Source organism: Saccopteryx bilineata, chromosome 1 (assembly GCF_036850765.1).
Source record: "Saccopteryx bilineata isolate mSacBil1 chromosome 1, mSacBil1_pri_phased_curated, whole genome shotgun sequence".
Taxonomy (NCBI): Eukaryota; Metazoa; Chordata; class Mammalia; order Chiroptera; family Emballonuridae; genus Saccopteryx; species Saccopteryx bilineata.
This window is the reverse complement of record NC_089490.1, coordinates 331788752-331804002: the sequence shown is the minus strand read 5'-3', so window position 1 is coordinate 331804002 and position 15251 is coordinate 331788752. Positions and strand designations below refer to the sequence as shown.

General features: G+C 40.3%; 1 protein-coding gene across 5 annotated transcripts in view; it reads right to left on the bottom strand.

The window, feature by feature from the left end:
* Nucleotides 1-718: 718 nt before the first annotated feature.
* Nucleotides 719-15251, bottom strand: part of GRM5 (glutamate metabotropic receptor 5) — a 526023-nt gene continuing 511490 nt past the window's right edge. For all 5 annotated transcript variants that reach the window (XM_066248572.1, XM_066248563.1, XM_066248590.1 and 2 more), the window contains one exon: nt 719-4808. In XM_066248572.1, coding sequence (XP_066104669.1) covers nt 3893-4808 — 916 coding nt within the window. In that variant the 3' untranslated portion in view covers nt 719-3892. The remainder of the gene's footprint in view (nt 4809-15251) is intronic.

The following is a 15251-nucleotide window of genomic DNA, read 5'->3' as shown; positions in this document are numbered from 1 at the left end:
CTAAAATAAAACACATTTATACAAGTACAAAGCGAAACAATGCTGATAAAAATGTTAAACTTTATGAAAAAAATCATTTGCAATTCACATCAAAATAATTTAACATTCTCTATTGTTTTAATAGTACAAGCTGCAACAACAGAAAAAAAAAACCAGATATACGCGCACAATTTTAAAACCAAATCAGTTGTAAGTGCAGAAAAAAGTAAGTACAAGCACTTGTAGCCCACACATATCTCTTAGGATTGGCACCATCTCCCTAAAACATCTATATTCTATATAGATTTCTAATTACAACACCACCAGCAGCTGCCATTGAAATCTAGAAATACACACAATATACATAGTATATTTGTTCACATTGGGAAGATCAGTGAAATTCAGCCAACTATTTTATACATGCCTCATTTTTTAATAGTAGTAGAGAATCTCCCAGGCCTCAGACCCTCTTTAAAGTGAATTCTAATTCATCTTTATGCTTTTCACTGATCTATATTTTTTTTCACAGTATAAAATTGTAAATGGTTACTATAGAGATTCTGACAGCTTGAGGGTTATTAATAAGCTGTGGCTAAATGTGAACTCAGATAATACCTTTGAAGTCTCCAAAACGTACATTTTGCTAGGAGACCATCATAGGAAACGTTTTTTGTTGTTTTTTTTTCTTTTTTTCTTTTTTTTCTTAATAAGTGTTTAATTCCTGGTTTGGAAGTCACAGAACTGTAGCAGAGCCATTATACAATTCATTTATAGTCAGAACTAGCTCCTGGTCCTCCTGATCACTTGCTGGTAACACCAGTAGCTTGGGAAAGACTGTTAATATCAAGGCTTAGCACATTTGGGGGTTTGTTTTTTTCTTTTGCTTCAGTCAAATTTCATGTGGTTCTCCTTTCCGTACTCCCTTTCCTTCTGTTCCCCCACCTCTAATCTAGACAGATGTGTTCTTCCCAATCCAGACATGTTCTTCTCAAGCTGCCCCTGTTCCTCTCCCAAAATTCAAGAATGGGTGGGCTGCTTAGATCGTCCATATAACTTGATCAAACCAGGTCTTCTTTTTTTTTCATCCTGGGACCAAACTGTCCTTTAGGATCACTTTTCTGAACTTTAGCATTTCACTGTACTTTCCCCTGCCTTTTAGTCCCAACTGAATTATCTCTGGGCACCAGGAACAGATTGTTTTCAAGGAAACTCAATGAAAATAGGTACCCAAATGAATTGTAAAGTTCATATCCTAGCCCTAGAATGAATATTCAGTTTTCTTTGTATTGTATATTTATTACTTGGAACCTGGTATGAGAATTGGCAAAGAGACAGAGTTAGCATCATTCCAAAATAAAGAATCTCAAGAATGTATTACTACTAATAATATGTATTTACAATGTATAGAATGAAGTGGCAAAGGGTATAGAAATACAGAGAAAAATACATCTTGTTCTCCTCTAATTGGATAAATTATTTTTTTTCAGTTGATTGGAAGTATTACATGGTAATTTATTGGCATTAAATTTTGATCTCTAATAAAGTTTCTCATAAATTAATGTAGTTTAAAAATAGATATGTTACTAAAAAGTTAAAAAAAAATTTGATCATGGAGAAAGTTCCAAAAATGTGTTTAACACAGTGAAATATATTGTAGTTGAAAATAAAATAGACTCAACATTGAGATTTATGAAACAAAATTTAAAACTTAGATAGGAAAACATATTTAGACAGGTTTCAATGCCTAGGAAATAAAGACAGTAATCCTCAGGTGAATGCTACCTTTTTGATGAGATCCAGGGATAATAATACTTCAAAATATCTACATTTGTTTTTCAAGTAGAGGCAGATATTTGCTTTCAATGAAACCATAAAACTTAGCTAGATTTACTCTGTTTCAAGAGTCTCATATTTGGGATCTGCGTACTCTGATGATGTTATTTTAAATCTTTCATGGGAGGTTTGAACTTTCAAATTTATATTTTAGTAAGTTAATGTTAGCATTTAATATTTTATACTGGGAAATTTGATTTAAAATTTAATATTAGAACAGGTATCAGGAAAGGGAAATCTGGCAGTATATTTATTATAGCTTTTAAAAGTGGAGAATGATAAATTATACCAATGGATATATTTCCATTTCTCAATTCCTGTTTTTAAGTAGATGTAAGATTTTAAAAAATACATACAAAATAAAGATATTAAGCAAAATAAAAAAGGTTTTACTTATTTTTCTTTCTGCCAAAAATATACTTCTGCCTCACAGAAAGTATTTTTCATAAGGCTATCTTAAGTATAAGGCTGGATCAACTGAACTTTTAATTTATTGGACACCTCCTCCGTTTATTACTATCCTTATTTAAAAATCAAAAACATTTGGCACCTGAGGATAGCTGTAATGGGAGGAAGAAATAGATGACAGTGGATATAGATTTTGAGCTATGAATTCTATCTATATGAGCCTTTCAAAGTATGTATATTTTTATTATAACTTTAAATCTCTTTTCTGCAGTATTTAAAAAGTGATAGTATGAAGTGCACAAAATCATATTAATAATTATTTAAAAAGGAAAATATTAATAATTGCTTTGCCTCTTTTTGGAATGGCTAAGAAAGATTGTGTGGTTTATATTCATTAAGGTTCCTGTTTTAGTATTCTGTATTGCTTTGAAAAATCTACATTTGTCATAGTTCATAGCTGCCCTGTTTCAGCAGCCGAGAAAAGGTAAAATCACTGCTCACTGGCATGGCTAAATCTCTCTGCTAAGCCAAGTTGACACAGTTTGAAATTTTCAGTGCATTAAGACTGTTAATTTTTGAACAACAGTCCCTCCAATCATGACAGTGTCTTCATTGGGTCTATGAGCCATTCTTCCAGTGGTGGTATTTGAACAGAACAGAGAAGCTTTTTGTGCATCAGATTCTCAAAAGAAAGGAATGAAGAAGCCCAAATGCATATGGTAATATTTTAGCTGGCAATGCTAACTGAACAGCATTCCTAAGGAGGCGTGGCCACACTTCAGGAAAGAGATAGCCAAGCTGGAGTTTAAGAATGATTATTATAAAGAGAATTTCCAGCTACACAACGCACCCCAGTGAGGGAATTACAAAACAGTATTCCAGAAAATATTTTTTTTTTTTTTTTTTTTTTTTTTGCTACTCCAGTATTGATTGGCAACATGGTGAAATAGTCAAGAAATCTTCCACTGGTTTTCTTGGTTAATGGAGGTGAATTGAAATAACTAAGTGAAATCCCGGATGCAGGCTTTCGGAAGAGTATTTCACAAATGAATCGGAGAGGGAAGTAAGTCTCTGGTTAAAAGCCCTGCATATCTCAGCGCCCCGCTCATTATCCAGTTGTGTGTTACGCATCAGACATATTCACTACACCTCAGTGAATACCGGGCCAAAGGTACTGCTTTTTAGAGTCTTCAAAAGAAAGAAAAAATAATAAGAATAGGTTGATGTTTTGGTCCCAGATTTTGAGTTTGTTAGAAAATGTACATTCATGTTTGGTGAATCAAAGAATCTTCTGGGAAGAGAACTAAAGTAAACGGACAAAACTTTTTACAGTTACTTATTAACTATGCTTTTCCCCCTCCATTAAGCCTTTTCACACTCTTTGCTTCTTTAGAGCAAAGCACTTGATATGTAACTGTTTCAACACATTCCTGTCAGCCCTCAAAAATAGCAGTGTTTCTTAAAAGCCCATGTTTTCTAAGGCCACTAGAAGAAAATCTGCCAAAGATTTGTAGTTGGTGTCTTCGTCTGTTGATGTTAAATAGCACTATTAATCTCATGTTTCCATTACGGGTTATCGGGCATCTTCCACCTCAGATCTTAACCAGGCAACTGTGTGAACACCCGCGGCGTTGGCTTCCTTCGGGGAACGCGGTGTAGTTTCCAATGACATTCACAACGACGAGGAGCTCTGAGTGTAATCTCTTATGATCAGTGTGTCATATTTGGGAGACGATGGGATACAGAGGGCCGACTCGGACACCGGCGAGTTGGGGGTTGTACTCCCCGAGTCCACCGAGTCTCTGAAGGGGGACGGCGGGGTGAGTGCTACCAACTCCTCCAGGTCCGGCTTGCCCGTCGTAGCCTCGGGCCCCGCCGCAGGGGTCTCCGGGGCAGCGCCCCCAGCCGGCGGGGCGGCCGCCGCGGGCTGCGCGCCGGCGGTGACCTCGATGGCGGGCAGGGGCTGGATTTCGGCAAACGTTGTCATGGTCGTGGGCAGCTGGATCTCTTTGGGGATCAGGTAGGACGAGCAGAGCGGGGCGCCCACGCCCGGCCCGGGCGCCGCCGTGGACAGCATCATGGAGTTGAGCTCGCTGATGTTGGCCGTGAAGCGGGTCACCACGCTGCTGATCTGCTCCATCAGCGAGCCCTGCGAGGAGCTGCTGCGCGCGGCCGGCTCCGAGTGCAGCGACGGCACGTCGTCCTCCGTGCGGCTGGCCGAGCCCGCGCGGTGGCTCAGCGTGCTGATGGGCGACGGCGAGCGCGGGGGCACGGCCGCGGGGAACTGCTCCTCGGCCTCGGCCACATCAAACAGCGCCTTGGGGCTGGCGTCGGGGGGCTCGGGGCCGGTGGGGCCCGCAGCGGTGCAGCTCGCGCCGCCCGACACCCCCGCGCCGGCGCCCGCACCCGCGCCGCCCGCTCCACCCGCGCCTTGGCCGCGGCTCTCCGTGCTCTTGGGGAACGGCTTGATGACCGCTGTTTGGTTGGGATTCTCCTTCCTGTTGATGTGGATGGACAGCCGCTGCCACAAGTGCTGCCCCCGGCCGCTCCTCTCATTCTGGGCCCACGTGACGGATTTTCCATTGGAGCTGCGGAGAAAAGAGGGATGAGAAGTGACTTAGTGAGATCCCAAGCTGGCTTCCCCAATGTGGGGTGATTATCTGGCTTGGATTGGGAAGGAATTTTATTGTGCTTCCAGGAAATAAGGCATCGAAAGGACACCAAGGAAAAAGATCTTGGAGTGGCATTTGGTTGCTTGTTTTGCGTTTGAGTCTTTCTTGTATCTGGCCGTCTGTTTATTATTTCCATGAAAGTGGACAAAGGGACTATATTAGTACGGATGAAGAGAGTATTTATGGGGAATCTGCAGTAGTTCTGAGCTCACCCAGGAGTACAACAACTGGTTACTCTGCAAACAAAGAAGCGAGGGCTAGAGGCTGTGTGCAAAAGAGCCTGGTACAGGCCCACGGCCTCTTAGAATTGGCAGCCTCTGAAAGAAAACATGAAAAGTAGGACCTCAACTCACAAACCCAGTCTTTGAGAGAAGGGGTAAGAGTCAAGGGTTACCAGGAAGTAGACAATGGTTCCAGTCCAGTTTTTATTCTGCAGGTCAGTGGCTGGTGTATTTAATTTGGGGTTTCTGTATGAATTCCCGACTTTGAAAATGGTTCTATTTAGTCTGGCTTATCTGCTGGAAAATAGAAATTCAGGAACACATACAGGGATTCCTAATTAATTAAAACATTTTTACTTCACATGAATTTTCCTCACAAATTTATTTTTTTAGGCTTAAAACTTAAAATAATTCTATGAGGAGCATGCAATATATTGCATTTGGCACCTAGTATATTGCTTTTAAATTAGGGGCTTGAGTGTTGTCCGATTGACATGATTTCTTAGGGCCTTTCCCCCACTTTTTTTCCCAAGGAGTTCTTTTTGATACCACCCTGGAGCCTGAAAGCTGCTCTGATGAAGATGCTATTGGTGCTTCAGCTACCCACAGCAGAAAATGACACAGCAGCCTCTGAAGCCTTGTATGGTTGGAGGATGTGGCTTGACCTTCAGGAATGCTATATGAAGAGAACCTGGTGTGATTTCTCATCACAAAGGAATCTGAGATCTCAGTAACTAGGAGTGTATTATGCCCAGACAGCTCAGTTTTAGATGCTATAAAAAAGAGATAGCCACCCAATTGTATCATCTCAGCAAGTGGTTATGAAACTTAATTGTGCGTAAGACTCATCAAGGTCATTTCTCAAATATCCTAGGCAGGATCCCAAGAGATTCTGATTGCCTGGATTGGGTTCCAAGGATCTATGTATTTTACAAGCACTCTGCACCTTGCTTCCCAAAGTGATTCTGCAGCAGGTGTAGAAAGCTATCCTTTCTCTTTGGGTTCCCATTGTTCCCATGGCCTCCTAGAGGCCAAGCTAGAGGGCTGATCTACCTTTGCCAGGTGGGGGACTGAACTGTGTTTGGAGCCCACTTGCCTGGGGCTGTCCTCCTGGAATGGCTATATCCTCTGTGCCTGAGAAATCCACTCCGTCAGTAACAAACCACTGTTTCTGCAGCCCCTATAGCAACATGCTGCCTGCCTCTTTCTTACACTGCTTCCAATTTCTTCATCTGTCCTTTCGCACTTGGTGGTCTTCCTTTCTCTGCTCTTCCTGTAAACTCTTATTCTATTTAATCTACCCAATGCATTGCAACCTGGTGTCCTTCACAGTTCTGAAATGTGAGATATCCCCTACCCCCACCTTTCTTCCTGCAAAGGATGGGCAGGTTATTTCCAGGTTTGGAGGTTGCTATGCATCCTTAGTAGCAGAGAGGACCCTGCCAACCTCTTAACTTTTGTTTCCAGGGAAGTTTCATGGTTTGTTTCTACATTCTGCATTAACCTCACCTGCCACCTTTCATGTGTTTAGTGTATTACTTTTCTTCTTCCCAGGTGTACACTAACTCTTGGACCATAGCACTGAATAAATAGGTGAGATTATTTATAGGACTTGATTGGAAGGAGGATGGTTGCCAACAACCCCCTCTCTCCTGCCAGCAGGATGAAAAACAGACATGTCAGTAGGGACAATTAGTCTTTCAGGTCTCTGAGGCCACTTTAATACAAAGTATGGGCTAGAAACTCGAAGCACATCTGAATTTATTCTCCAAGCTTTACCCTAGGGAAGTTCTTGTTCCCAGTACGGAAAGGTTGTGATCGAACATAACTTTGGATGCCAACTGTGACAGTGTTTGGGATCACATGTGACCATGTCACAAAACATGACAGCAGACTGAAAAACCTTTGGATGAATGAAGGAAACTATCCTAATCACCAGTCTGCACAAAATATTGATATCTTTCCTGCCATACCTTTGCACACAGTGCCTATGGTCATGCGTGAGAGAGTGCATCAGACAATCAGAATAACAAGGGAAATGGACACAGGAGACCCCAGAGAAATGGAGTCCAAATCTTCATTTCACTTCTTGGGTAACAAAAGATTTTTTTCCTTCAAAGTAATGGACACTCTAAGAACAACAACAACAGAAAAAACGACTTATGACATTAATCTGTTTATTAGTAGAATACAGTTTCCACGAAAACCTTATTATCTTGTTCTTTGGCACCTAGGTGGATCTTAATAAGCATCTGATGAATGAACAGGATTCTTAAGCTAACAGGGAAGGTGGTGCTGTCCTGGAAGGTGCAGTGGACAAAGGATCCTAAAATCTGGGTTCTAGTTCTGAATCAGCATCCTGAATGCTTGGAAGAGAATAATCTCTTTAAGCCTTGCTAAAAAGCAGACATCCGTTTGATGGAAGTTGTTATGAGGATCTAGGTGAAAGGATCTGGTAAGGAGAAGATATCTATGAATTAATTTTTGCATTCCAGAATACCACATTTCAGGAAATAAAGTACTACATTTCAGAAAAGAAAAACAGTATACTCGGTGCCGTGGTGATCTCTGCACAGAGAATTCAGTGCAAAGTAAAATACATGGTAAAGTACAGAAAATATTTCTGATTGTTTCTTCTTAAGCTGACCAACTATAACAAGAATCAGAGCTCCGTGGAGTTTGATCAGTGGCCTCTTTTCTCACCCCGTGCTCTGTCCTTGGGTGATCTCATCTACTCCACATTGTTTATATTCCACATTTCCCTCCTTCCTGAAATGCTCTTTTATTGTGCTCTGTTCTCTCTGCCCTTTCCTTCCTTTTTGCTTAAGCTCTTCCTTTTTTTTATTTTGATTTTACCTTAGCTGATTTTTCTTGAGGGATGCTTTCCAGACCCCATCCCTAAGTGAATTCTCATTGTCCCGCATTAGGCCCTTAGTAACTTTGCTGTGTGCGCATCTCATTGCTGAATGGAGCGTTATGAGGGCACAGGCAGAAATTTCTCTGTTGTCTGTTATATCCACAGTACCCAGTGCATAACCAATAACACAGTAGGTGCTCAGTAATATTTTGGACCAAATAATTGAATGGATAAATGCATTTCATTAAAAAAAATTCATACTGAATTGTTTTTCTGTTAGAATTAAGCTTTAAAAGTAATTCATTATTGCCCTGGCCGGTTGGCTCAGCGGTAGAGCGTCGGCCTAGTGTGCGGAGGACCCGGGTTCGATTCCCGGCCAGGGCACACAGGAGAAGCGCCCATTTGCTTCTCCACCCCTCCACTGCGCTTTCCTCTCTGTCTCTCTCTTCCCCTCCCGCAGCCAAGGCTCCATTGGAGCAGAGATGGCCCGGGCGCTGGGCATGGCTCTGTGGCCTCTGCCTCAGGCGCTAGAGTGGCTCTGGTCGCAATATGGCGACGCCCAGGATGGGCAGAGCATCGCCCCCTGGTGGGCAGAGCACCGCCCCTGGTGGGCGTGCCGGGTGGATCCCGGTTGGGCGCATGCGGGAGTCTGTCTGACTGTCTCTCCCTGTTTCCAGCTTCAGAAAAATGAAAAAAAAAATAAATAAATAAAAAAATAAAAAAAAAAGTAATTCATTATTAAGTTTTCTTTTTTGTCTTATGGATCTATTTTTTCTATAACTCACTGTAACTGAATAGTAATCAGTGTACACAGATAAGAAATTTCATTAACTAAATATTAAAACACAGATCTTGATATCTACCATGAAAATCATATAGGAAGTGTTTGTTCCTTTTTATTTTTTTAATTCGCATGTCTCTGTTTTAGTGAAACTTCTCAGTTGTGCAAGTTTCCTGAAACAGTATGGGCAGAAGAGGCAGAATGTGGGTCTAAGATCTGGCTCTGGGTGACACTGGACAAATCACTCAACACTTTTAAGCCTCTTTGCTTATTGGTAAAAAAAAAAAAAAAATAGAAAAAATAAACCTCCCCTGCTAACCTCACATGATTTCTGGGAGGAACCAAAGGTTCATGGGGGTACTTTATTAAGCAAAGCACCTCTGCAAGGGGTAATTTATCAGCATCTAACCTTCCATTTAATCAAGGCACAATGTCATTTATTATTACTTAGGCTAAGAATTTTTTTTAAAGCATCAAGATTATGCACTTGTCCTAGGGACCTGCGGTAAGAAAAAAGGAGAGGGAACTAGAGCACTGCACCTCACCGACTGGATATTTGGGGCATTTGAAAAGAGAAAGAAGGAAAGAAGAATGGAGGAGAGACAGACAAATGGTTTTCTACATGTGGGAAGGAGGACGAACTAGCTCAAACAACGACAATGAAAATGAACAAACGCTAAAAAGCCTTCTTGCTCTTTCTAGGCACCAATAACCCTTTTGCTAAATATATATAATACTATGTAATTAGTCTATTGTTTAATCATATATGACAATTTGCTCTTTGTTTCTGAAAAAAAAGAGCAGCATTTCAATAATGTTATTTGAGGGCTAGGTTTTGTTTACTTGTTTATTTTTTGTTTACATTATGGGTCTGCCAAAATTACAGCTTATATTTTTATTCTTACAGTGTATTTATTCTCTGTCTTCTTTTCTATGTGGGACACAAATAATTTATTCATTTTAAGCTATCTCTGAATGTCAGCTCAATGACCTCTTTCACTTCTCTAATTCATCTGCCAAAACTGCAGGAATTAGAGCATTCTGCCATGGCTCGCCATTGTTAGGAAGCAAATGTTAATACAGAGAGTTTGACCATCCAAGTCTATGGAATTTAGAATTTTTGTGTTCATTTTAAATGGCAGTTGAATGATCTCTGTAGTTTTTTCCCCTCAGAACTTGTTGAGGGTTTTATTAATAGCATATAAGCTATTAAAATTCTTAGAGTATTTCATTGAATAGAAGGAAAAAACCTAAGTCCTTATTCTCTCTTTTGTTACATAGCTTATTAGTACCTTCATAAGTTGCACAATGTCAGGGCATTCGAATAATCAAATATATCCTCTGAAGATGAACAAATTCTTTTATGAAATGTTATGTTAATTACTAAGCCTCTCATTTGTAATTTTGGACTGAGGGATAGGCAGAAGGAAGACATAGTATGACTTTGAGCTTCCTGATACAAATAGTATTTTTAAAAAAACTTGTAACATCATTAGCAAATATGTCTTTGGAATAATATATGAAAATACTGGGTCAATAAGAAAGTTTCATGAATTAACACTATTATAAGCAGAAAATTTGTAATTGCAGTTTCATTTTCAGCTCATTTTGTTAAACTTTAAAATCAATATCTTTTGCTTTCAGTAATTTGCTTTGAATTACAAAGTATGGAAATACAATTTTTAAAAGATACTGAGGAATTTGTTACTGTTTATATTCAGAAATTCTAAATTCTGTGGAAAAATTTCTTTCTGAACCTGCCTAAAACCTGATGTCTTGCTTCTGACAATTATACTGAGAAATATACCACAATATATATGAATATGACAGAATCATCTATATAAATTTCTCCAATTATAGCATAAATGAATGTAAATAGCTCACTCCTTGACAAAAGCAATTTAAATGGCCATGATGGTGTATGCATTAGAGATGTATGTATAGAGAAAACCATTTGAGTAAATGGAAATGAAACCGAGGACTAAATTAGGTAGTAAAGACACAATAACAAAGCAATACCGCCTTATATTTGCATAGTGCTTTATAAAGCACTTTTAGGATCACTTTGATTGTCAAAGTAGCTAGGATCAACATCTTTATCCCCCTTTCAAAAATGAGAAAACTGAAGCTCAGTGAGATTAGGTGATTTGCTCAAGGTTACACAGTTAGAAAATGGCAAGTGGGACTAATACCACAGCATGAGTTCCAGTTCCATTTTTGATGACCTAACACTGTCTATATTAAAGTGAGCTCTCCTTATTCCACGGAAGTCTCGGTTACTACCTGGTGATGATATGTTTTTAAGTAGGTGAAGTTAGTCATTTGATTTATATTCTCTATTACCCTATATTGCCGTCCTTCTTAATCATATACTTTGCACTCTCAAGAAAGCACCTATATTACTCGTTGGTTTTTAACTCAAAAAGCACAGGTTGATTGAGCAACTGCGTTTGTCAAGGATAATGAATAGATGCCTTGATGATGAACGCCATGGAAGCTTACTACCATATAAATTAATATTTTATGGCAGTTTTCAGCCTATTTTTCATGCTGTCATCCAATAAAATACAATTGTCTTATATGTAGCACACTTAATTCCTACCCTGATAGTTCGCTCTCATTTTTCTCTCTGACTTATTAGGAATGCCAGAAGTGAAAATGGCATAATTGTAAGCATAAGCTTAAATTTGTACTATTTTGAAAATTTGGGAATTTCTTTTTTCTTTTTTTTTTTGCACTTTTCTGAAGCTGGAAACGGGGAGAGACAGACAGACTCCCGCATGCGCCCCACCGGGATCCACCCGGCACGCCCACCAGGGGCGACGCTCTGCCCACCAAAGGGCGATGCTCTGCCCCTCTGGGGCGTCGCTCTGCCGCGACCAGAGCCACTCTAGCGCCTGGGGCAGAGGCCAAGGAGCCATCCCCAGCACCCGGGCCATCTTTGCTCCAATGGAGTCTTGGCTGCGGGAGGGGAAGAGAGAGACAGAGAGGAAGGAGGGGGGAGGGGTGGAGAAGCAAATGGGCGCTTCTCCTATGTGCCCTGGCTGGGAATCGAACCCGGGTCCCCTGCACGCCAGGCCGACGCTCTACCACTGGGCCAACCGGCCAGGGCTTCTTTTTTCTTTTTTTTTTAAGTGAGAGAAGGGGAAATAATGAGACAGACTCTTGCATGTGCCCTGACTGGTATCTACTCTGGCAATCCCTGTCTGGGGCTAGAATCAACTGAGCTATTTTTAGCACCTGAGTCTGATGTACTGGAAACAAGTAAGCTATCTTCAGTGTTCAGGGCCCATGCTTGAGCCAATGAAGCCACTGGCTGTGAGGGGATGAGAGAGCAAAGGAGGAGAGAAAGGGGGATAGAAGCAGATGGTCATTTCTCTTGTGTTCCCTGACCGGGAATTGAACCCAGGATGTCCATATGCTAGGCTGACACTCTATTCATTGAGCAAACTGGCCAGGGCCTGGTATTTCAACTATTGTAGCAGATAATCTGTGATACTTTCACAAATGATTTTATTCAGCAGTGATTTTTGATAATGTGACTGAGAATTATTGATACAGAGACCACTCTCAAAGAGGGTAAAGTTGAATTCAAGAGAGAAGATAAACACAGAAGAAGGCTAACAATATGAGGTACTCACAGTATTTTGATAGAAGTAATTAGGTCAGTGGTAGGGTGCTAAGGATGAGGAAAGTGAAGGATGGTGGAGAATGGGAAGAGCCAGTGAGTTCACTGAGATTCTATAGGGTGAAGATCACAAGAGATACAAACTTCACAAAAGGAAGAAACCATTTCCAGCAGGGGACTGCCCAGGGAATGCTGTCTGCCCCCCGGTCAAAGCACATAATAGAAAGCAATCAATGAACAACTAAGGAGCTGGAACAAAGAATTGATGCTTCTCATCTCCCTTTCTGTCTGTCTGTCCCTATCTGTCCCTCTCTCTGTCTCTGTCACACACACACACACACACACACACACACACACACACACACAGAGACAGATTTAATGTAGGTCTTGAATTACTAGAAGGCATGGAAGAGTACTAAAAAGAGAGGTCTAGGCATTGGCCTCCAAGATGAACAGCAATGATGGAAGTTTAGGACTCTACAGGGAATTTCCAAAGATAAGTAGTGGTTTAATTTGACAGTGTAGAGATGGAGACAGAAGTTAAGACATCAGAAGGTAGAGTTTGGATTTTTTTTTTTTTTTTTTGTCTACTATAAAAATTCTTCCTGGCTACCCCTAACCTTCACAGATCGTTTTTCTTCTTCTTTCCTTTTCTTTTCAAATAACTGGGTAATTAACTTCGGGCTTCATTTTTTTTTTTTCCCAAACATACATTAAAGAAAGAAGAGGTCCTGGCTCAAGCCCCAGCAACCTAGGCAGATCATTTCAGATTACAAATAGAAACAAATAAACCTTATTAGGTTATTAGAGTTAACCTCTGGTTAGCTATTAGGTTTCTGCACTTATATGCTAATTTCTTTTTAAATTGAATTTATTGGGGTAATACTGCTAAATAAAATTATATAGGTTTCAGTTGTACAATTCTATAATTTACCATCTGTATATTGTGTGTGTACCACTCCAGGACAAGTCTCCTTCCATAGCATTTATCCCCCTTTTTCCCTCTTTTACCTCCTCCCCTATCCCCCTTTCCTTCTGATAATCACAATACTGTTGTCCATGTCGATGAGGGTTTTTTGTTTGTTTAATCCCTTCACCTTTTTTACCTTGGTCTTTTTATGAGCATCTGGAGTACACAGGCAGTCTACTATATTGGATCACTGAGAGATAGTCTAAGTAGTAGATACATATGTAATCTACATGCTTGATCAATAAATAATGAATAGTATACAAGGAAATACTCATGGCTGCTTCTCTATTTTAGTCTTCAACTGTAAGAGTTCTATGTTGTTATTTATATTTTATTTCACGGGCTTAATTTTAATGTAGAAATCATGCCATAATTTTCTTTAAACTCTCATTGCAACTTTACTCATTGATCTTACTCATTGTCTGGCCCCAGACCTGGTCCTACTTCAGGTAAATGTTAAGACCTAATTAATATCTGTTAATTTAATTAGTCTTCAAGGCTATAAGGAACCAAGAAGATTGACACCAAGCCAAATAGTGAGGTCCAGAGTAGATCTAAAAGCTTGTTTTCATAGTGCCTACATACAGTTTTCAGACTCTAAAAGGTGTGACAAAAAGTGAGGATGGAAAGGAACATACTAACATATAAACTATTGTAAAAGAAGACATTTCTTCTTGCCATTTAGGATTTTCTTGTTTGTAGTAGAAGAATCCAGAGAAAAGGCTGCTCACAGAGGAAGAAGTTGCAAGGAAGGATTTTCAAATAAAGTGAAGCTTAATGAGGCCATAAAGAGCGGGGAACTTAACACGGCTAAACAAAATCCAATTAACATATATATTGCATATATGGTAAAGAAACTAATTCCATATGCTTAATGACACGAAATCCTTCCAACAAGCCTGTGAGGTAGACTTTCCCTCCCTCCCTTCTGAGTAACTGGGAGACAGCAGTGGCTGCCTGCTTCTGTGATAATCCCCCAGAGCAGGGCTCTGATTAGGCAGTTAGTCCCTAATGAGATCTCTGTGTGAAGAGAACTACTGGGCCCTACTTCAACTCCTCTTTGGTTTAACAGCAACAGGAGGCCTTTCCAAAATGCTACACATCCATTCAGGGTGGGTTGTTAAAGTACCCAATGGTTCTAGTACAGCTGCTACTTCCCCCAAATCCTCCCAAAGAGACAGTACCCGACAAAGGATGTGATACAGGACCGTGTGCCAAGCAGAGGCAGTTTGTTGGATTGTTGCAGAGCTTTCTTTCTCAAATGAAGCTATTTCTTATGATCCATAATTCAGTAACCTGGACTTAAACCTCAAAACTACTCCTCGTAATGAGATTTAAAATCTAGGCTTTAGTTGAGGTGCATCAACTCAGAGGTTTTTTTTTCCCCCCAAACAGGAAATGATCCCCCTCCCTACAGTCAATATAAAGCCCTGATAAAACTAAGTAATGAGAGAACGAAAGAAGACACAGCTGTTCTGGGTCTGTGGCTAGTACAGCCTGGAAGACTGGGTGGAGGAATCCAGCTTAATTTAACCTTGAATAAAACGTGGGGTTAGGATTGATGACAAAAAAGAGGAGAGTCTGGGGAAGATAATAGCTCCAATTTTAATAGGACTGGAACCTCACAAGCAGTTTTCACTTATCTTACTATATTTGACTCCACTACAGTTGTCTGACATAGCACTTATCGAATGGTATTTTTAATTACTTATTTACAAATCTGTTTCTGCACTTAAACTAGAACACTCCAAGGGAACTGACTACATGTATCTCCTGGGCTTAGTATGGGGCCTGGTGTGGAGGAGGTGGGCTGGCAGTGTTAGTAGATTCCATCACCTTGAATGCTTGGTATAGGTAGGCATATTAACTAGGGCTATAGCTACAAAAACTGAGGCTATGGAA